This window comes from Rhipicephalus microplus, chromosome X (genome assembly GCF_043290135.1).
Source record: "Rhipicephalus microplus isolate Deutch F79 chromosome X, USDA_Rmic, whole genome shotgun sequence".
Lineage (NCBI taxonomy): Eukaryota > Metazoa > Arthropoda > Arachnida > Ixodida > Ixodidae > Rhipicephalus > Rhipicephalus microplus.
Genome location: NC_134710.1, coordinates 257,734,474 through 257,757,234, shown reverse-complemented (window position 1 = coordinate 257,757,234; position 22,761 = coordinate 257,734,474). Strand labels below are relative to the sequence as shown.

The following is a 22,761-nucleotide window of genomic DNA, read 5'->3' as shown; positions in this document are numbered from 1 at the left end:
ATGCGAGGTGGCACGAGCTCTAGGTCCTTGTTACCCAGAAGTGTAACCAAAGGAAGATGGTCTGTCTCTATTTCGAAGGTGCGGCCACAAAGAAACTGATCGTATCGTGAAACTGCCCAAGTCATGGTGAGACACTTCCTCTCTGTCTAGCTATAGCACACTTCTGTGGAAGAGAGCACTGTTGAAGCGTACGCAATGGCCTGTCGATTACCTTCAGGCTGGTCCTGTAAGAGTACCGCTCCCAGGCCGTAGGAACTGGCATCCACCGATACTCAATGATCAGCGTTTCAGCAAGGGCGTTATTCACAGTCAATCTTTGGAGGGATAACCGCTCTTTCTCTGTGTCCTCATGAAGGCGGGCTTGGCACAGCTCTTTTTCGGCGGTATGTTTTGTGCAGCGGCATAATTGGTCAGACAGCCTCTTGTCACGTATGCCCACCACAAATCTGTCACGAACAAGACAGTCCTCGACAAACGGGCTGTTGTAACTGCAGCACTTTACCAGGTTACGTAGCGCCATGAAAAAGTCATCCACGGACTCGCCTGGCTGCTCACTGCAATAGTGAAAACGACTTTTGTATATTTCATTCACCGGCTGCACGAAGTGCGAATCCAATTTTTCTTTGACAGATGTGAAAGGAAGCGTCTCCGGTGTCGATACCCCGAAGGATAAAAATATGGATCTGGCTTGCGGTCCCATACAGTAAAGAAGTGTCCGTACTTGGGCCTCGTTGCTCGCATCGTGCAGGCCGGCCATGAAAGCGTAGTCTTCGAACGTTGCAATTCATGTGAGTCATTCGCCGGGGTTAGAAAACGTGAAGTTTGCTGGAGGACGCAGGCAAGATACGCCCGCCTGAACGTTGTTCACTTTGGCTTTTGCGGGGTTTGATACCGTGTCATTAGGCATGTCTGATTAACGGCGTGATACCACCACTGCCACCATGTTCAGCCCGAGAGCCGTGAAACGAGGGGGACTGCTGGCAAGCGGAAACCAAAAGAACTTTATTCCCTCTCCCCAAATCCCATATATACTCTCGGTGGACAGCAGTGCCTCTTTGTGGCCACATGCTACAAGGAACACTCTGCAAATAGCGCGTGCGCCAGCGATCACACGCTTGAAGTCGGAGCTTATAACAATAACACCCCCCTCCTCGCGTTCCTAGCTCGATCCTTCTTGTCCCTTGGACACGGACGGCATTCCTTTCTGCTTGAGTAACAATCGATGGGAGGCCTGGCACTCGGGTTGATGGTGATGTTATCGCATCCACCCTCACTGCAAAGGAGATAGGTCGGCTCTTGTTATCTCTGCTTTAGCCGCGTTGGTCGCCCCCGCTCGCACGCTTTTACCCACGTGTAAAACACGATGCGCTGGAGGATGTTATCGATTGGGACACTACATAAAACCTGGCGGCCAGTGGCGTAGTCAGGGAAGGGAGGGGTGCACATCGGGAACGTGCCCCCCCCCCCCCCCCCCACTTCCGAAGTTTTTTCACCACGGCATATATAGCGCGAAATGACCTATTGCCTGCCCACCCCTCTTCAGAGCAAGGTGTACCCCCCCCCCCTCCCTTTTTGTCAGTTCTGGCTACACCCTTGGAAACTCTAAAAACCAGTCGAGAATGTCCATATAATTTCTATCCCATTAAAAACAAAATGTATCTTGCCGTCCAGTTGTCTTAGGTGTATGCGTAAGGTACCTTGTGAGATTTTTTTTTATGCACTGCTTTCAAGAGGACACGGTAGGGGTTTTTGGAGTACAGACAGAACGCCATAGCTACATAAAATATTGCTTCAAAAGGAAAATGATGTTAAATTGTGTAGTTTCAGCACTGAGATGAGTGCCGGAAAAGGTTGGCTTTCTAAGACTAGCTGAATGATGTCCTGTTACGCCCAGCAGTCTAATCAGTCGTAAAGAAAAAGAACCCTTTTTTATTCTTGGGGTCATCTTAAGAAAATGCAGTTGGGACTGTGTGAGTCTCTAGCATTGTACGTCACAATGTTTGTCTACCATATATAGTACTGATAACCACATAGGTGTATTTATATTGTTATTTCATGAAGTACAATTTTATTCAACCTGTATTCTGTGTACTTGCTATGGGTATAATCACTGAACAAGTTTTTTCATAATTCTCGACAGCATGAAACCATTATTCTTGCATTATCAACTGAAATACAGAGTGCTTCTAAGATGATTGGCTCCATGAAATTTCCAATTATTCTAAATATTTCTAGCGCTTCACAAGAGCCTCAGAACAATGCAAGTTGCTTTTCCTCCAGCATTTGAAGTTAGCTGCTCCAGATTGCTCAAAAATTGTAAATATTACTACTCCAAAGTGCTCCAAAACATAAAATTTTTGTGCTCCTAAGTGCTCCAATATGAAAATTTTGTTTCTCCGAAAATTGCTTCAAATCGGAAGACCTCGGTGGCATCACTGGAAAGGAGAATAGTGTCGTACATAAAGACCTCCAGACAACACATATCATGCTGGCTGAAAATTATTCCCTTTGATTTCCATAATGCCTTGACTCATCTTATTCGCGCATTATCTGTTCCTATTGTATGACACTTGCAGTGCAACCCACAGTTAAACCCCCAAGTTCTCTTATACATTGTATTGCACATTGTCAGTTGTTTTCTAAGTTAACTTGGAAATCATTTTTTGAAGCATTCATGTTACATATTCATCTAAATACCTGTGTCAGTGTAGACAAGTGTATTGGTCATATTTATGCCATGGGAGTTTGAGAAAATTGGCAATGATCTAAACTGCTGTTTCATAGGCCACAAAAGCACTCTTAAAGGGTCTATAACGATAGAAAGTTGAGCTTGTTCATAGTGATTCATAACAAGAGAAAGTAAGGCATGCAAGCTGATACACAAGGGAGTAGAAATGGACAACACAAACATTGACTTTTTTTATCTTGCTGCTTTTTTTTAAGAAAGCATCGCAATAGTTGCATGTTGTACTCTCTCCATATCGCATGCCTTCTTGTTCACTTCAGTACAGCAAGTGACTTGCCTTATAATATTTCTGACATTTGAAACTGCTTTCATTATGTTAGGAGCTATTACAGGTAAAGGCAAGAAAACGGTAAATAAACGCAGCTTTAATTCAAATGTCACTCTGAAGCACTTTTTTGAGCAGGTTAAATAAACATACATATATGTTACATTTCTGTGAGACAAAAAAACAAGCCCTTAAAAGTTTCTTATTTTGTGCCAAGAACGGATATATATCTAATATGTATACATTAACTCCGTTGATGTAATATTGTTACGGGGAATATAGTATACACAATGAATATACTGGCAAGCAAATGCGTACAACGCTGCTGCAGTCCGAGCATGTTCCCCACAGCACTTCGTCGTCAACCTCAGGCATCTACTTAGCCCGTGACAATACCCGCCGGCGGCAGAAGCACCATCCCAGTGCCATCAATTCTCGGGGCGTGAGTAGTATGCTTTAAGCCGTGAGACGTGCACTATATCGGTCGGGACTGAAGCTGGTACTCACATGGTATGGAGTGGAGCTATCTCATAGGTCACGCTGGTGACCTTGCGTACGATGCGGTAGGGGCCAACGTAACAAGACATCAGTTTTTCGCAGAGACCAACATGACGCGATGGTAACCACAGCAAGACGAGCGACCCCGGAGAGTACTGTACGTCGCGGTGCCGGCGATCGTAAGCACTCTTTTGGTTAAGCTGCGAGGCACATAAACGATCCCGGGCGACTTGGCGGGCGATGTCAGCTCGGGCCAGGGCAGCACGAGCATAAGTAGTCGATGAGGGGGCGTCAGGTTGGAGCATGGTGTCCATGGGCAAAGGCGGGTCATAATCAAACAGTAGGTAAAAAGGTGAAAATCTAGCTGTATCGTGACGTGAACTGTTGTATGCGAAGGTAACGAAAGGTAAGTGGATGTCCCAATCTTTGTGATCCTTGGAGACGTACATCGCTAACATATTCGTCAGGGTACGGTTGAGGCGTTCCGTGAGGCCTTTGGTTTGTGGGTGGTACGCTGTAGTGAACTTGTGGTGGGTGTAGAGCAGGATCGCAGGAGCTCGTCGACTACTTTAGATAGAAAACAGCGGCCGCGGTCGGTGATCGACTGACGAGGAGCACCATGACGCAGAATGATGTCATGAAGAAGAAAATCGGCTACATCAGTAGCGCAGCTGGTGGGGAGGGCGCGTGTAACGACATACCGCGTTGCTTAGTCAGTAGCAATAGCAATCCACTTATTACCGGTGGCCGACAGGGAATAAGGTCCTAGAAGATCGAGGCCGATTCGGAAAAATGGCTCATCTGGTACTTCGATGGGCTGGAGGGTACCGGCAGGTCTCAGAGCAGGTGTCTTGCGGCGCTGGCAGAGGTCGCATGCCGCAACGTACTGTCGCACAGAACGGTAGAGGCCAGGCCAAAAGAATCGGCAGCGAACGCGGTCATACGTGCGTGACACCCCTGGGTCTCCAGCAGAGGGGGCATCATGGAGCTGGGCCAAAACGTCTGAGCGAAGGTGCGCGGGAACAACGAGTAAAAGCTCAGCACCATCTGGGCGGGCGTTGTAGCGGTGCAAGATGTCGTTGTGAAGAACGAACAGTTGTAAGGAGTGGTCAGGGTCGGGGGAGTGCAGACCATTGATAATAGCACGCAAAGAGGGGTCGCGGCGTTGTTCAGCAGCTATGTCGGTGAAGTCGGTAATTGAAAGAACGAGGGCCTCTTGCTCATCTTCGCTCGTGTCAGGGGGATCGACTGGGTAACGGGACAAGCAGTCGGCATCCTTGTGAAGTTGTCCGGATTTATGGGATACAGAAAAAGTGTACTCTTGTAAGCGCAGCGCCCAGCGACCAAGGCGTCCCGTAGGGTCCTTGAGTGAGGAGAGCCAGCAAAGCGCATGGTGGTCCGTAATAACTGAGAATGGTCGGCCATACAGGTACGGTCGGAATTTCGCAATGGCCCAGACGAGAGCTAAGCACTCGCGTTATGTGATGGAATAATTTTGTTTCGAGCGCGACAACAGTCGGCTTGCATACGCGACGACGCGGTGCATGCCTTGTTGCTGCTGCGCGAGCACTGCGCCTATGCCGTGGCCACTGGCGTCGGTACAAAGCTCCGTGGCGGCAGATGGGTCGAAGTGTGCTAGGACTGGTGGATTGGTGAGAATCTCAGCGAGCGACGAGAGGTCGTTTGCTTCCTGTTGGCCCCAGGTGAATGCGACATCGGTTCTGAGGAGGCCGGTTAGAGGACGGGCTACATTAGCAAACTACTCGACAAAACGACGGAAATAGGAGCACAGTCCCAGAAAACTTTGGACGTCCTTGGCTGAGCGGGGTGTGGGGAAGTCGCGAACTGCTCGGACTTTCGCAGGGTCTGGTTGAACGCCCGCAGCGTCAACAAGATGGCCGAGTACGCAGATTTGGCATTGCCCAATGCGACATTTGGATGAGTTAAGTTGCAAGTTGGCACGTCGGAAAACATCAAGCACTGTGGACAGACGGGTAAGATTGTCGTCGAAAGTAGTCGAAAGTAGTCGAAAAAACAATAACGTCGTCAAGATAGCAGAGGCAGATGGTCCACTTCATGGCACGAAGGAGAAAGTCCATCATGCGCTCAAAAGTCGCGGGGGCATTGCATAATCCAAAAGGCATCATCTTGAACTGATAAAGTCCATCATTAGTCACGAAGGCCGTCTTCTCTCTGTCTTTGTCGTCCACAGCGATCTGCCAGTAGCCTGACCGAAGGTCTATTGAAGAGAAATGTTTGGCACCGTGTAAGCAATCGGGTGCATCGTATATGCGGGGTAGGAGATAGACATCTTTCTTGGTAATATGGTTGAGATGGCAGTAATCAACACAAAATCTGCAGCTATTGTCCTTCTTTTTAACAAGTACAACGGGTGAAGACCAGGGACTAGATGAGGGTTCGATTATGCCCTTATGAAGCATTTTATCGACTTCTCGCTGTATAATAGCACGCTCCGGGGCTGACACACGGTAGGGCCGTCGGCGAATGAGCCGAGCGTCACCGGTGTCGATGCGATGAGTTACCACGGATGTCTGGCCTAAACTACGGTCGCCGAAGTCAAAGATCTCCCGATAAGAAGCAAGCACACGGCAGAGAGCAGAGACTTGTTCAGAGGTGAGCTTGTCAGATAGCATTGGCTTGAAAAGGTCGGAACAGGAACGTGACGAGAGCGACGTTGATGAAAAATCGGGTGGTGGATCGGTGGTTAGGGCGGAAACTGTGTGGTCGACCAGTGGTGTCAGATGCACAAGTGACATGCCGCGAGGAATAACTTGCACTGAGAAGCCAAAATTGAGGACGGGAAATGAAGTTCGGTTGTCCTTAACGGTAACCACCGTGTTGGGGAGTGCAACATTACGTGTCATGGCCACGTCAGAAATTGGGGCAGCAACATAATCACCATCGGGTACTGGAGGATATGGCGAGAGTTGGACTTGGATTGCGGCTTGCGGCGGAAGTCTGAGGATATCGACAGAGCGTAGACGAGGTGGGCTGGTAGAGACGGTTTCTGAGAAGGATGGTAGTTCGAGCCGAAGAAGACCTTTGGAACAGTCAATGAGCGCAGCGTGTGAAGTCAGAAAGTCGGGTCCAAGGATAAGGTCATGAGGGCAATTTTCTAGTACAGCAAACAGAACTGAAGTTTGGTGCTCAGAAATCGTTATTTGCGCAGTGCACATTCCAAGGACAGCAGGAGTACTCCCATCCGCTGTACGAACGGTAGGTGCAATCGCAGGTGTCAGAACTTTTTGGAGGCGGCGGCGGAGGTCTGAGCTCATCACAGATATTTGCGCATCGGTATCAATAAGAGCAGTTACAGGTAAGCCATCAGCGAGTATTGTAAGAAGGTTGCACCGCTGGTCGGGAGTAATCAGAGGATTTGCATTCCGAGTCGTGTATGCAGCGTCACCTCCGGGGGCTGCACCGGCTAGCTTTCCGAGCGACGGTCGTAGGGAGACCGAGAACGGCGGGGTTGGGGCAAGCGGGACTGACAACGCACGGGCAATGGCGAGCGGCTGGTCCGACGTTCTGAATTATGCTCTGCACCTGTCTTTGCACAGTAGGACGGGGCATAAGGTGCACGTTCGGAGCGAGGTCCCCCATCATAGAAGCTCGGTTGAGGTGATAAGGTTCAACGGCTGCGGCAATGGCGAGCGATGTGTCCTATCCGATGGCACGTGACACATATGGGCCGATCATCATGAGTGCGCCATTCAGCTGGGTTTCGTCTTGGCACGAACGTGCGGTTCAGAGTGGCAGCCGCAACGACTGGAGCCGAGCTGGAAGTAGCAGGGGCATTTTGATGAGGTGGCAAAATGCCCATATTCGCGATCTCTTGGCGAACCACGGCCTGTATCATTGAAACAGCATCGAGGTTGTGTCCTGGCGGTGACGCTAGACATAGCGCATGCCATAGCCTCGAGTTCACGATGGATTATTCTGGTGACGTTTTCTGGCGCTGGTAGTTGATGTAGTGTGGACAAATCTTCACAAGAGGACGTAGCCGCCGTGTTGGGAAGGCGTTCAAATCGGTGAACTATGCGCCTACTTTTTGCCTGTTCGAAGCGACGACATGCTTCGATAACTGACTCCACCGTCGAGCAGTCCTTGCACAGCAGAAAATTGAAGGCGTCATCGGCAATTCCTTTCAGGATGTGTCCAACTTTGTCCTCGTCGAGCATGTCCTTGTCGACCTTGCGGCACAAAGCCAACACGTCCTGGATGTACGCGATGTACGACTCTGTGGATGTCTGGGCACGAGTCGCAAGCTCTTTCTTTGCGGCCACTTGATGTCCGATGGGTTTCCCAAATAGATGGCGCAATTTCTGCTTACAGACGTCCCAGCTGGTCAACTCTTCTTGATGTGTCTCGTACCAGAGTTTTGCCGTGCCATGCAAGTAGATGATGATGTTCGCCAACATAAGCGTCAGATCCCAATGGTTGCTGCTACTGACGCGCTCATATAGAACCAGCCAGTCATAGACGTCTATGCCACTTGTGCTGTTGAATGGGCCTGGGTCACGAGGTTGCACCACAACGATCCGTTGCGGGGCTGACGGCTCTTGTTGACATTGAGTAGCCTGGTCGGTCATCGTGGTAGCTGCAATGCGCCGTCCGCTGCGAAGATCCAGCTTGTGGGGCTGTATAGCGAGTTGTACCCCGCACCTTCCACCAATGATGTTACGGGGAATAAAGTATACACAGTGAATATACTGGCGAGCAGATGCATACAACGCTGCTGCAGTCCGAGCATATTCCCCACAGCACTTCGTCGTCGTCAACCTCAGGCATCTACTTAGCCCGTGACAATATTTTTACATGTGACATTTCCACGAGTTCAGTCCTCATAGATTGAGGAGCAACAGTTTAGGGCTATGGAATACACATGCTTTCTTTTACACTTTTATTTTGTGTCGTAGCGTAATTTTAGACTTGAGGAGTTAGATGCGGGCTAACATCGCCTGTAACGGGCAGATTTATAGCAATATGAGGCAGTTATCTTGAGGGATTGCACATACCATTTGTTAAAGTTTTTAGGTCACGTTTCGATCGTTTAACATTGTACATTCTGAAAGGTATCTGCAGTTTTTCTCAAAGATACCTGTACAGTTTCTTTTTGAAGTCTCAAGATGTTGTTTGCTTATTAGATGCGAAGCAGCTTTTTGACTAGCCTGTGTAATGCTGTCCATCTGTGTCTCCGTGTCAACGCGCCGCATTGGGCTTCCTTCGTTGCAAGCGTTGAGACGTTGTCGAGTAGGTCACGCCTTCCCTCGCAGCTTGTAATGACGTCACTCTCTCCCTCGCCTGCCACGCACTTGCCGCGTGTCACCTCTCTCTCGCTTCACCCTCTACCGCTCGAAATGTTTGAGCACACATCGAGTGAACTCTCTTTCAGCTCGTTTATCTGTGATGGAGAAGACGCCAAGAAGCGAAGCTTTATTCGCCCACCGAACCTTCGCCCGCCGAAGCAATTTGGCCTAACCTGGCTGTCGCCGCCGTTACGAGGGTTAGAAGAGCCGATCGCGTTTGCGAATGACGACGTCGCAGCTGCAACACCAACGAGGTACAAGCCAGGAAAGCCGAGCATGTCGCAGCGGAAGACCAACGACACCGACGAGGCGCGAGTCAAAAACGACGATCGCATCCGTATGCAACGCTGCTGCTTCGGATCCTATCAGGCTTCCCTTTGGAAAGATGTCGTTAATTTTTTGTTTGAAGGTAGTGTAAATACAAAGGACATTGTATGTAGTTCTGAAGACATCACAATGAATCAGTACCTTCAGACAAAATAAAAATGATTGCTACTAAGGTGGTGGCATCATGTGGTGGCAGAGAGTAATACCATTGTGTCATTATCACCTCAGGACACCTGCCAAATTTTAAAGGAGGCCATACTCATTCTAAAGTGGGGCACAGTTATAAGCAGAGCAGGAGAAGCATTACTCTGTGGGGGCATAACATAGTAGTTTGAAGTACAATGCAAGAAATGGAAAAAAAAAGGTAATGCCTCTCAGACATGCTAAGAGGGGCAGCATCATATTTCTGATAGCTATATATTTATAATACTATTTATTTTCATTTTGATGGTAAAGGAGTCATGTGGAGGTATTTTTTCATTCTGGGTGCATTTCACAGCTTTAACAAAAGGCATTCCTTGGTATTACCGATTTGAAAACCTCCAAACAAATATTTGATATGTGAGGTTTAACGTCCCAAAACCACCAAATGATTATGAGAGATGCTGTAATAGAAGGCTCCGGTAATTTCGGCCTCCTGGGGTTCTCTAACGTGCACCCAAATTTCAGCACACGGGCTTGCAGCACTCTCACCTCTATCGAAAAGGCAGCTGCCGCAGCCGAGATTCGATCTCGCGACCTGCGGGTCAGCAGCCGAGCATCTTAGCCACTAGACCACCACAGCAGGGCAAAACCTCCAAACAAATAGAATCATTTTATGTGTAATAAAGTTTACTTCTACATGCAGTGCTGTCCGCTTCTATTCTACACAGCTACCCTCTGTGAAGCAGTTTGACATCCATCACCAAATTTTTGAACAAAGCCTTCAGTTCACCTTCCTGGTATATTATTTGTATTTCTAGCTTCATGAAATAGTAAACTGCCATAAAACAGTGGCGTTGAAATGCAATGTCTAAAGCCAGGCATGCATCAGAAGCCAGCTTTCATAAAGTCATAAGATAGAATGTTAAAGGCACAGGAGATCATAGGTCATGATATCTAGGAATGCTTAAAACATCAAATGACATTTCTTGTGCACTGGACATCTTGATATCAGTAGCATTAAGAAGGATGCTGTGGCAAGAGTGTTGCACCTACTGTTTCATTTCTAGTTTTTTATTATCTTTTTAATTGCTTCAATTTACTTTCTCCTGATTACATTTTATCTTATATTTATTGCTGAAAAAACAAGCATACATACATGTGCATTTGGAGGAAAAGACCTGCAGGGAGGCACATATCTAATATGAATTGATCAATTCCATTAGCGGATATCAATCTGCACAAGCTTAGTGAAACAAGCCATCCAACAGTGCCACATTTAGATGCTTAAAGTCCTTCTTTTTATCTCTCCCTCTTTCTTTTTAAGTGTGTTGCCCTTTTGTTTTGTTTATAGATAGCACGAAGATAAATTTGTAAAATGTCATTATTTTTATGATAAAGTTGTAATTATATTGTAATAGTTAATTAAAAAATGATAGTTTCAGTAACTTAAAGTGGCTATTTTTAATGCGCCTAGCCAGGTTACCTGTATTGTAACAACAGTACTGAAAGTTGGGCGAGTTGGTACTCATTCATGACTTCTTTGCGCAAACACGTACACGGACACAAGGAAAAGAGGCAAACAACACGGGCGCACGTGTTGTTTGCCTCTTTTCCTTGTGTCCGTGTACGTGTTTGCGCAAAGAAGTCATGAATGAGTACCTGTATTGTAGTTTATGTACAATTGGTATAGCCTGTCCTTGAAGTCTAAACGAAGTTATTCATTGATTCATGGGTTGAGCAGGTAATATTTTTTGAAGTTGAAGGGGAAGTGAGGACAATGGGCATGAAGGTTCCCAGTTGCACATGCAGTTTAGTGGTATTAGATAGTAATTGCAATGGTATTCTACTGTAACATATTCTGCATATTCTGAAAAATGGAAAATAACCGCTTACATATAACAAATTTGTATACACTAGTAAAATAGTGTACAGGTGCTCACTTATGAAGTACACCATTAAAAGGATTTGAAATTGTCATTTTCACATCAATAATCAACACAGTATGTATTAATGGGTTAATACTATTAACCTAAAGTTGTACTACACTAAATATGTAAACTAAAGTTGTACAGTATATGTACACTACTAAATAATCCAGTATAAGTGGTTGTGTGAAAACTAAAAGTGCATTTTATGCAAGAGACATAAGACAGTACTGCAGTCTGATATATTCATTAGATTCATTCATTCATGATACATTCATTCAAAGATACATTCATTAGATTCATCATTGTTTTCAGGCTTCTCTATGTATGCTGGTGGATGAAGGCCTCTCCCAACGATTTCCAATTTACCCTATCCTGCACAAGCATGTTTCATTTTACACTTCTGAACTCGATTTCATCACTTCTCTATGTATGCTGGTGGATGAAGGCCTCTCCCAATGATCTCCAATTTACCCTATCCTGAACAAGCGTGTTTCATTTTATACTTTGAACTCGATTTCATCACTCCACCGAACATGCTGCCACACACGGCTGTGTTTCTCCTCATCTCTTACTGACCACTGGTTGACTGTCTTATGCATAATGTAGCCTGCTCATTTTTTTATTTGCATTTTTTAATGTAAATTAAAAGCCTGCAACCGATGTTTGTTCTCTAATTTATTCTGCTGCCTTCTGATCTTTTAATGTTACACCTATCATTTTCTGCTCCATTTTATCCTGCGTCTCCCTAACATTTTCTCTAGTTTTTTTTTATCCTCCAAGTTTTAGCTCCATGTGCTTGTACTGGCACAATAAGGTCATTTTGCACTTTTTGCTTTACTGACAGCACTAAATGCCTGTTAGTATTTGTAAATCCCTGCCATATGCTCTTTAGCCAATCTTTAATCCTTTTTTATGAGTTGGCTCCCCTGACAGTAATTCACACCTGTGCACCGTTGCACAAATTCAGAAGGCTGGTTAATAATTTTGGAATGCTTAGGTTATTGGCATTGCATTACGCTTTGCAAAATTGGCTCAAGATTATCCCTTCAGGTGCGAGTTATGATGAATGTGTCGAGCTCTCATAGCATAACTGCAAGGCACTCAATGTTGTATTCTAAAAAGGAAAATGAAGTGTGTTGTTTTGAATTCCAGTTGTTAATTGTAATTAGAATGCAATTTCAATATCTAATTATTCTGCAGTCAGTCACATTTCATTCTGATATGAAAAAATGAAATCATAGACTCCAGGTAGTCCACACAATAATTTTTTAGTTGTAGTAATATCGAAAAAAAGTAATATTTTTGACGTTGGTCCTCCAGCGTGGCTCATGAAACAACCGCCGAGCATTGTAGTGCATTCACCAAAGTTATCATCTACAGTCATATGTAGCACACAGAGTTTATGTCAAGACGTACCAAACATACGGTTCAATTCATCCAATGAGCAGCGCATTTTGCTCTCTTTCAACCACAAGTTCACACAACTAGCACAAACAAGTTGTGTACACAACCATAGCCACTGCTGCTTGAGGGGTTATAGGTTGAAAGTTTGATATGTAAATGCCCACGTCAACACTAATTGGAGAAGGGGGCCCATAGTTCAGCACTGGGACTTTTTATCATGTGAACACATACTGGCATGTTTGTCATGCAGGCTACTCACATGTTACTTTTGTGCTAGACCAATTTTTAAAAGAACCATTTGTTAATACATAGGTTCTGTCTGTGCTACATAACTGACTTGGCAGCATCATTAAGTGTTGATACAGGATTATTCTTGTACCTTTTTTGTTTCAGTAACTGAGTGTCAAGAGAAGCCTTTGAACATATTGAGCATTTTCCTTGCATTCTTACCCCCATATTCAGAAACGCTCCTTGACTTGAACTTGACTTGCCACTGTCTTAATCAAGGCAGCGCATTTGAAACGTGTTTGTGCAGCCTTGGCACTGCTAAAGACAGCGTGCTTGAAATGCATTTGCGCTGCATTGAAGGCACTGGCAAGTCAAGTTCAAGTCGAGGATAATTTCTGAATACGAGGATAAACGTTGTGCGTTAGAAATGTTCCAGGACTTGGATTTCGCTTATAAGTAGAGGCGAATAGCAAAATGTTGGGTGCGAAGTGAATTTGAACGTTGAAGCGTGAGGGCAAATTGAATGGATTATTTTTCAAATGCGTTGAAGAGAAATTGCAGGAAAAAATTTGGAGAGGAATTCTAAGCATATTCTTATGATGGCAACATGAAAGTGTTTCTTTTGGCTAGGTTTGTAAAGTGCTGGTGGGGTGGTATTTCATGGATGTCTTATCAAGAATGAGGCATGGCAGAAGCCGAATTATATTTTATGTACATGATTTGGTGCAAACTGAGTGTTGCCGACAACACTTTACACATTAAATGCAAAGATGCTATTTCCTCAGCCACTTTTCCTCTTTTAACTCCTGTGGAAGCTAAAGTGATGTGGTAAACACGGGTGAGCTCCCTTAGAGTTCAGAATTCCAAATCTGCCTCTTAGATGTCAATATATTAGAACATTTGAAATTTTGAATGCTATAAATCTTCAGTTCCCGATACTTCTGACTTCCTGCTTAAGTTTCAAGTCCAAAACAGCATTACCTGAGCCGCAACCTCTGCCACATCTCTCATATCAATGTTGGAACCAGCATTTTTTTTTTTTTTTTTTAGTCAATACATTTGCGATGATAGCGAAGCCTGAAAGGCAGCTTTGCTGCAATACCAATGTGATGGGGTGAAACACATTGAAAATCTAGAGCGGTCACTTTTAATCGAATGTTGACCATATTTTTTTTTCCTTTTTTGAAATTTCAATCATAGCGAAGCTTGAAATGCGACTTTGCCGCAATACAATAATCAGATGCAGTGAAGCATATTGAAGCTGTAAAGGGTTTACTTTCAATTGGGGGTAAGGGGGGGGGGATACAACCTGTGCGACTCAATTTTAAACTGGAACTTAGTGTTAAATAGAAAGTTATAAAAATGAAATTGTTAAAAGAAACCATGAAATGCCATTTTTCGTGTTTCTAGTTTGTATAAGTATAGTAGTCATAAACAATAATTTTATGACACATGCCTTATTTTCTTTTTCAGCTTTTAGGTGACATGGAGGAATTTGAAAGGGCTGTTAAACTTGTTATCCGGGATGTCAACTTTGACAGTGACATTGTTGTATCTGTATTTGAAACCAACATCAGAATGGTTGGGTAAGTAAATTATTGTGAATATATCATAAAAAGTTGCCCACTTTGCATGTTATTTGCATAACTGAAAAAAAAACATGCACTCTCTATAGTAAGCATCTGTTCATTTGACTCCTAGAATTACATTTTTCACTCAATTCAGACCGTCCATCAACACATTTCCATATGTGAGGCAATCCCATATTTCTACCCATAACGCACTACACATCAGGTAATACAACACAGGTCACGGCGGCATTTTTGTTTTGAAGTTGTGTCGTCCCGCCGATAGATATCCGCTGCGGTCAGCGAACCAATGGCCGTGCGGCATTGTTACTTTATCTGGTCAGTCACATTTCACGAGTGTCCGGGCCTAATGAGTATATATCTTACACCATGCATCGTGGTTTAAGGTTAGGGTATGTGCACCTGGATTAATTGCTGACACAAACTACAGGTGGCCAACGTGGCATCTATTTCTTGCCGAAATTAGTGCAACTGAGAAAATTTTGAGGCTGTTCGAGCATTTAGGCACAGTGGCGCACAATTTTTGCAGATTTCATGGTTTTGACGCAGCTGTTGCATACCTGCACTTTAACTGACCTGTTAATGCAGTGATGAAGTTGTGCTCTAAACTGCTCCAAAAGAGAAATGCTGCTCCAAAATGCAATATTTGTTCGTGACTGCTCCGAAACTGCTCCACAATGACACTGAGAAAATAAGAATGAAGTTTTACTGTTTGACCGACTCCAACTCGTATCGTAAAGTGTAAAGTGCTGAACAAGTGCCCCTCTTCATTGTTTTGGGGTTTCTGAAATAAGCGCCAGTGACCAGTACGTGACCGAGCAAGTGCCCCCTTCCAAATCTGACCTGATTATCCTTCACCGTAGGGGGGTGAGGGATGCTTGCTCGGCATTTTATGGTAAGTCCTAAAAAAACTGGGAAGAATCTGTCTACTATCATCCCAGTGTGCAACTATAGTGTGCAGTATGATCGGCTCTAATCTAATTTTTGTGAGAACTGATATATCAAGCATATAGGTTATTTAGCTTTTTTTTTTTTCAGCTGTACATGCAGGCTAGTGTTGTGAAATGGGAAAATGAGCAGCATTGCCATTCTATTTCATACCAATTATCTACTGCTTATTTGGCTACAGTTGTATGGGAACGTGGTTACTTCTAAATTGTGGCGTTCAGCTTCATCGGTATGATTTCATTTCTGCGACCAATACTAGTATTTTAAATACATAGCTTATTTCACGGCATATTTTTGACAACCGGCCATCTTGCTTCTTGAATTTAACATTGATTGTTGCCTGTGAGATATATTTCATAATAAATATCATTATTTACGAGATGCTTCAGCAATGCTCTGAACTCTAAATAATATATGGAAAATTTTATATCTGCTCCTAAAACACCAATAGCTACTCCTAGCTAGAACTTTTTCCACCCTGAAAACACTTATGGTTGCTCCAAAGGAGTACAGTATGCTCCAAAAAGTAAAAGCTCACTTTTATCACTGCTTATGGCACACTGGCCCATATTTGCAATTGCTTGTGAGAGGGCAGCGCAGGAGTGCAACAGCTATGCCAATTGCACCAATTTGATACGATTCCCCATTTTTGTACCGATTTGTGCCAAAACCATGAAATTGGCCGAAATTGCACCACGCTGCACCAAAATGCCCAATCAGCCTCAAAATTTTCTCAGTTGCACTAATTGCAGTGAGAAATGAAGGCCACGTTGGCCACCTGTAGTTTGTGTCCTCAATCAATACAGGGATGTACGCACGCTGACCCTTGCCCTATACCACTTCAAAACACTCGCAAAACGCGATATACCAGATAAGGTAAGAACACCGCATGGCCATTCGTCCACTGACAGCAGCGGATACGACACACAAGACAAAGATGCTTTGCTGTAGCCAGCAACTTCGTAGAAAATATGAATATCCTAGTCAGCAAACGTGGTTATGGCATGTTAGGAACTAAAGCTTTAAGTTAATGCCACTGTTACAGCACGCAAACCATTCGATGTGCCAGGGGCGTAGCCAGAATTTTTTTTCGGAGAGGGGGGGGGCAGCCATTAGCTTTCCTGGCTATATTATCGGCAGGATATATAGTTTGAGCAGATTGTGTACATGTATGTCAAAGTCTTGAGACTTCCCCCCCCCCCCCTTCCCTATGCGTATGCTTGTAAAGAGAGTAAGTAAAGGTAATCGCAGTAAAATACGGTAAACGACAGGTACAGTGGCCGTGTGAAGCAACGGCCACTTGTTGCACCATTAAATGGACTAGCCTTCGAAAATGCATCATTGTGACAACTCACTCGATCTGAAAAGACATCATTAATCATTAATCTCTGTTAAGCGTAGATAACATAGTTCTCATGTGGGCAAAGTGCATCTCACAAGTCAAGGACCCTGGCTCTGCTTACAACGTGGAATGAAAGAAATATGTAGCGTGTTTTTATACATTCATAATTACATTTGGTAACATAAGGGGTGTATAATATGACATGTAATGTGCAGGGTAATCTTCATGTCAATTGAAAAAAGTAGTCAACAGTATTGTGCTATGTCATGTGTCTGTTTGCTGTGTGAAACATTGCTTGCACAGAGTTTATTTTATTTTTTGTAAGAAATTATGGTTATAATGTATGTTTATTTATTTATTTATTTATTCATGATACCTTACAAGGCCCGATAGGGCATTGAGTAAGGGGAGCAAGTACGAAACAAAAAATATCAGAGATAAATGCATTAATAAATACAGGGAAACAAAAATTGAAATATATACAGTGCATATACATATGTACAGTGCAAAGCATTTTCAAACAGAGGAACAGCCTTTCTTATTCCATGAAACAATTTTTCGCCAATCACACACACTCGCAAAGGAAAGAATGGCGGAAGAATTCGCGAAATAAAAAGTAATGGTGACGACATGATACTATTTCAAGAAATGCTTACGCAATTGGTCAAGAAATGCTTGATGGTTACTGATAGATGCAATATTGTCGGAAAGATCATTCCATAGAACAATGGCTCGGGAAGTGCTGATGAATTGAAAGTGTTAGTTCGTCCACTGATGCGTTTAATGCTATATTGATCATGCAAGCGGCGTGATATGCGTGAAGGCGCTTCCAGTGGTAAGGGAGATGGCCTGATGCTATAGCGATATTTATGGAGTAAAGATAAAAGAGAAATGGAACGACGTACAATTAATGGCACAAGCGGTATGTCATGTTTGATCTGCGTTATGCTGGAATGTGGGCTGTAGTTGGAAGTAATGAAACGAGCGGCTCTGTTTTGTACAGACTCAAGCTTGTTAGTCAGGTAGATTTGATGAGAAGACCACACTGGTGAAGCATATTCTAATTGCGGACGAACGATGGTTTCATAGGTGAGTTGTCTTAGACTGCTTGGTGAGTTCCACAAGTTCCGGCGCAGGTATCCAAGTGACCTGGATGCCTTGGCAGTAATGGTGTTAATATGCATGTCCCATGAAAGATTGTGCTTGAGATGGACGCCTAAATATTTATACGATGATGCCTGGGTATTAATGTGCTATCTATGAGGTATGAAAAATCGGAATTGATGCGCTTGCGGCTGAAAGTGATAACCTTACATTTAGTAGAGTTAAGACTCATCTGCCATTTGTCACACCACTTTGCAATTAATATGAGATCATTTTGAAGTACGAGGTGATCTTCGGTGGATTTAATTGAGCGGTAAATGATGCAGTCGTCAGCGAAAAGACGCAGGTTAGAAGATATGCCTGTGGGTAAATCGTTAATGTATATTAGGAACAGTAAAGGACCAAGGACACTGCCCTGGGGCACACCTGATGTTACGTCACAGAGAGATGAGGTAAAACTGTTAGCTGAAGTAAACTGCTGACGGAAAGAAAGAAAGTTACGAAGCCATGATAATGTTAAAGAATCCAGACAGAGAGCTGATAATTTCGAGAATAAACGCGAGTGTGCCACACAGTCAAATGCTTTGGCAAAATCTAAAAAAATACAATCCGTTTGAAGATTAGCGTCCATGTTAGAGTGCAAGTCAGTTGTGAATTCTAGCAGCTGCGTGTCACATGACAGTGCTTTTCTGAAAACGTGTTGCTGAGGAAAAAAGAAGGAATTATGTTCAAGATGAGCGTAAATATGGGAGGCGATAATGTGTTCAAGTAACCTACAGCAAATGCATGTTAGTGATATGGGTCGGTAGTTATGCGGGGAATTTTTATTACCGCTTTTGAAAATTGGGATGACCTTGGCGATCTTCCAGTCCGTGGGTAATAAGCCTGATGATAATGATTGCTGAAAAATATAGCAAAGAATTTTACTTGATATTAGGACTGTGTTTTTTAATATTTTAGAGTTAATGTTGTCAACTCCAGCACTGGTTGCGATCTTGAGATTTCCTATGAGATTAGCGACACCTTCAGCGGAGACATCAATCGCACTCATGTACTGATAATCATGGTCAGGAACAATGGGTATGTTGGAATGATCTTCCCTCGTAAATACAGAAGCAAAATATCTGTTAAAGACATGCAGGCATTCGCTATCATCAAGTGGCTGCTGTTTATCGTCATACAGTGAAATGTGATTACTAATGCTATTAGGAGACACAACACGCCAAAACTTTTTAGGATTAGATTTCAAGAGAGAGGGAAGATCCTGGGAAAAATATTTCTTTTTTGAAGTTCGAACGACGCAACAGTAGCTTTTTAAGCATTTGCGATATTTTTTCCAAGCCGATGATGTAGGTGCAAGCTTAGCTTTTCTGTAAAGACGCTTCTTTTTATTACGATGACGATTAAGATGTTTGTTAAACCAGGGATTAGTTTTATCGTTGGAAATGGACACCACGGGAACGTATCGGTGCACTAAATTTGTTAGCACGTTCTTAAAAAGCACCCAGTTCTGCTCAACGGTCCTATTAAAAAACGAAGGTAAAAATGTCTGAACGAAAAATTTGTTAAGTGCAATATTCATATCCTTATAATTAGCTCGATTGTAATCGCGGATTTGAGTGATCGTGCTACCTTGAAATGCAAGAGGAATGGTAAGTTGTAATTGGATAAGCCTGTGATCACTAAAACCGTCAAGGTATAAAACATCACTAATTGACTCAGGAGCATTGCAGAAAACGAGATCAAGAATATTAGTACCGCGGGTTGGCTGATTAATTGCTTGGAAAAAGTTGAAGTCTAAGGTGAGGTTTATGAGCTCTGTTGCATTTTGGCAAGAAGATGACAATTGAGACCAATCTATTTGCGGAAAGTTAAAGTCACCAACCAGGTAAGTAATGTCGGCTGGGTATTTACCGATAGCCGAAGTAATGGAACTTCGAAGTTCGTCAATGAAGGAACTATTGGAATCCGGCGGACGGTAGCAGACGCCAACCAGTACCTTTGCCGTTGATGTAGTACAGGCGGCCCACACTATTTCAAGGCAGGAGTCGGTATTCACCAGAAACGGCACTAATCCTTTTTTGATAGCTATAAGAACACCACCGCCTTTAATTAATTAATTTAATATTAATTTATTATTTAATATTAATTTTACATGATAACATGCCCAACCATGTTTCTTCATTCTGTGCATTTCTTGTGCGTTATGTGGCTAGTTGCAGAAATCGCTCGGTGTGCCCTTCTACTCATGTCAATGTGAAGCGAATCAATGTATATACATAGTGTAATGATGAAAAGTGGCAACGGAGCTTTGGCTCTCGTGCTCAGTCAGCGCGAAGGAGAGAAAGACGAAGCAGAATAAGAACAACCGGCCTGGCATATGGGCGTTGTGTCTTATTTCTCGTGGACAATGGCGCAGTCATCAAAAAGGCTTTGGTAGACCTCAGCTGCCAGCTTGAGGTCACGCATATTCCCTAGAAACACCGTCACGCTTTCTTGCTTCCTCGTCGATTCCACCACCAGTGGATGGCGTCCAGGCCTCCGTTGTGGTTCCGGGAAACCTGTCCAGCGATGCAATACTTTTCGGCCAACCTTGCAGATGGGCTCCTCTCGCCTAGGGACGGCGTACATGCCTCCTATATATCTGGCACAACATCACAAGAGTCCACTTGCCTGGGAACGCCATTGGCGCCTCTAATGGTATGGATCCAATTGCCACGATTTTGACCAATACTGGATCTCCAAGGGACGCCACGCCATCCACGCGTCCCTGGTCCTGTATTCTAACACCATGAGGACCGGAGTCACTGTATCCTCCGTGGATGTCGGCCATCTCCAATCGAATCATCCGACACTGCCGCGGAGCTACAGCACACCATCGCACAACTCCGCGTCACAACTAATGCCTTGCTGGCGTCCAGTTTCAAGTTGTCACCGGCCGCATTGCCAACTTTGTGCGCACTCAAGGACATGTTTGCTGTGGCCACGTTGCAATAACTTGAGGCCAGCCCTCCCGAGAACCGTCGCAAGCTCCCGTGTTCCCTCATGGAGCTCTCGAAGCAACTGGGCTGCTTGGCGTCGACATGCTCTGGAGTTTCGGAGACTGTATCGTCATCGCCGGCTGTTTGCGAGCTACCGCCATTCTGCTGCTTCCAGAACGACGTCGACGATTGGGTGGCTACCGTCAATGCTCTTGGAGCTCGCAAGTTATGGACAGAACAACAGAAGTAGTGCACAGCAATAGACCATCTTCGAAATCCAGCCGCGGCATGGCATAGGTATGAAGGCGTGCGGCAGCGATTATGGGTGGAATGGAACTGCTAGCTGATTGCTACTTTTGGCCTGACTCCCTCCCACCTCTTTGCCACCACTCAGTCTAACCTGGCCGCTATCCTGGATGTAGCTCAGGGAGGCCTTCCATCTCAAAGCTGCAGCTTTCAGCTGAAGTTCACCACTTGAGCTTGCAGACTCATCGGTATCTGATGCAAGTACATCACGGCTAGTGACCAAAACTGAAGACAACCCTCATGAAAGGTGCCACTCTGAGTTATGCATCCACAGGGAACCATCCCGACTCCACACCTGTGCCTTTTAACGCTCCAAATGACATCGCGGCGGAATGCCATGCGAGAGACACTGAAGCAGGCTGTAAGGTGGGCTTCGGTGTTCAGCTGTTGGATTGCGCGTCGGGACCTACTTCCCGAACTTCTTTGTCAAAGACCTCACGGCAGTCATTGGCCGAGACATTCCCCAGTGTTTCTCAGTACGAATTCCATCACCTGTGGACTACAACGAGGAAAAATACCGAGGAACCACAATACCCATAGAGCGCCCTCGTATTAACATGGAGGTTTCATGTGGCTTCTCCGGTTTCCAAAAGCTATAGAAAGATTGCTTGGCTAATGAAGGTTCTCGTCGTCCGCCTGGAGTTAACCAGAATGCGAACGTGACCGACCACTTAATAGAAGCCGAACTGAGAAGTCGAGAAGCTATGCCACCTGGTGTGTCTCTTCGAAAGCTTTTCCGGCGACTTTCTTCGAGCAAGCCCTGTCTACCGCTTACTCCACGAGGCAGCAGAAGACGACAGCTAGGTGTATTTTTGGCAGGTATGCACCGAAAGACGCTTCGTGGACGAGACCAATCTCTGCGATGCAGGTAGTCTCGCCCTCCAAATATACTTCTGGCAGATGAGCGGACCAAATTACAGCATCACCGAGGACTGCGACCAGAACGATTCAGCCAATGTCGACCACCGAAGTATATGGCATTTCAACAGGACAGCCTGCGGCATACAAGTGACCAGCCACTACAACATTCCCAGCGCCGCCCTCCAGAGACAATTTCGGCAGCTGCACACGCTTGTAGTCATGGCCAAGTGTAATGATGAAAAGCGGCAACGAAGCTTTGGCTGTCGCACTCGGCCAGCGCGAAGCACAGGAAGACCGAAGCAGAATAAAAGCAGCAGGCCTGGCATACGGGCATTGTCTCTTATTCTCCCTGACAATATATATATATATATAATTTATTGTACATTTTTTGTGCTTTATGTTTCTTAGTCTTGCCCTGTTTGCCACACTGCTGAACCATAAAACTTCTGCTCACTACAGCTGCCCACACTGCATTTCTCATTACGGTGCTTTAGGATTATGACCACTATGCTTTATTTATCAGCTTTACATGATGAGTATTTTAGTAGGCTTTTCTAAAGTTGTGACTGGCCTGCACGCTTGCCTGTGTTGCACCTTCATCACAAGACAACACTTCGGAGTGCCTTTAGCCATTAGGTTATACTAAAGATATGTATCAATATATTGTACACTTGCGTGCAAGTGAAGTTTGGTGGATGAGCCGAATGTTTTGTCACATCTGTGTGTGTTTAGATGTTAGCAAAACGTGCGAAGGTTAAAATAA

At 44.6% G+C, this 22,761-nt stretch overlaps 1 protein-coding gene across 1 annotated transcript in view; it reads left to right on the top strand.

Moving 5' to 3' along the window:
• The window catches only part of Edem2 (ER degradation enhancer, mannosidase alpha-like 2), a 170,119-nt gene that overhangs the window by 39,490 nt on the left and 107,868 nt on the right, over window positions 1-22,761 (top strand). The window contains exon 5 of the mRNA XM_037414120.2: window positions 14,341-14,453. Within this exon, the coding sequence (XP_037270017.2) occupies window positions 14,341-14,453 (113 nt within the window). The remainder of the gene's footprint in view (window positions 1-14,340; window positions 14,454-22,761) is intronic.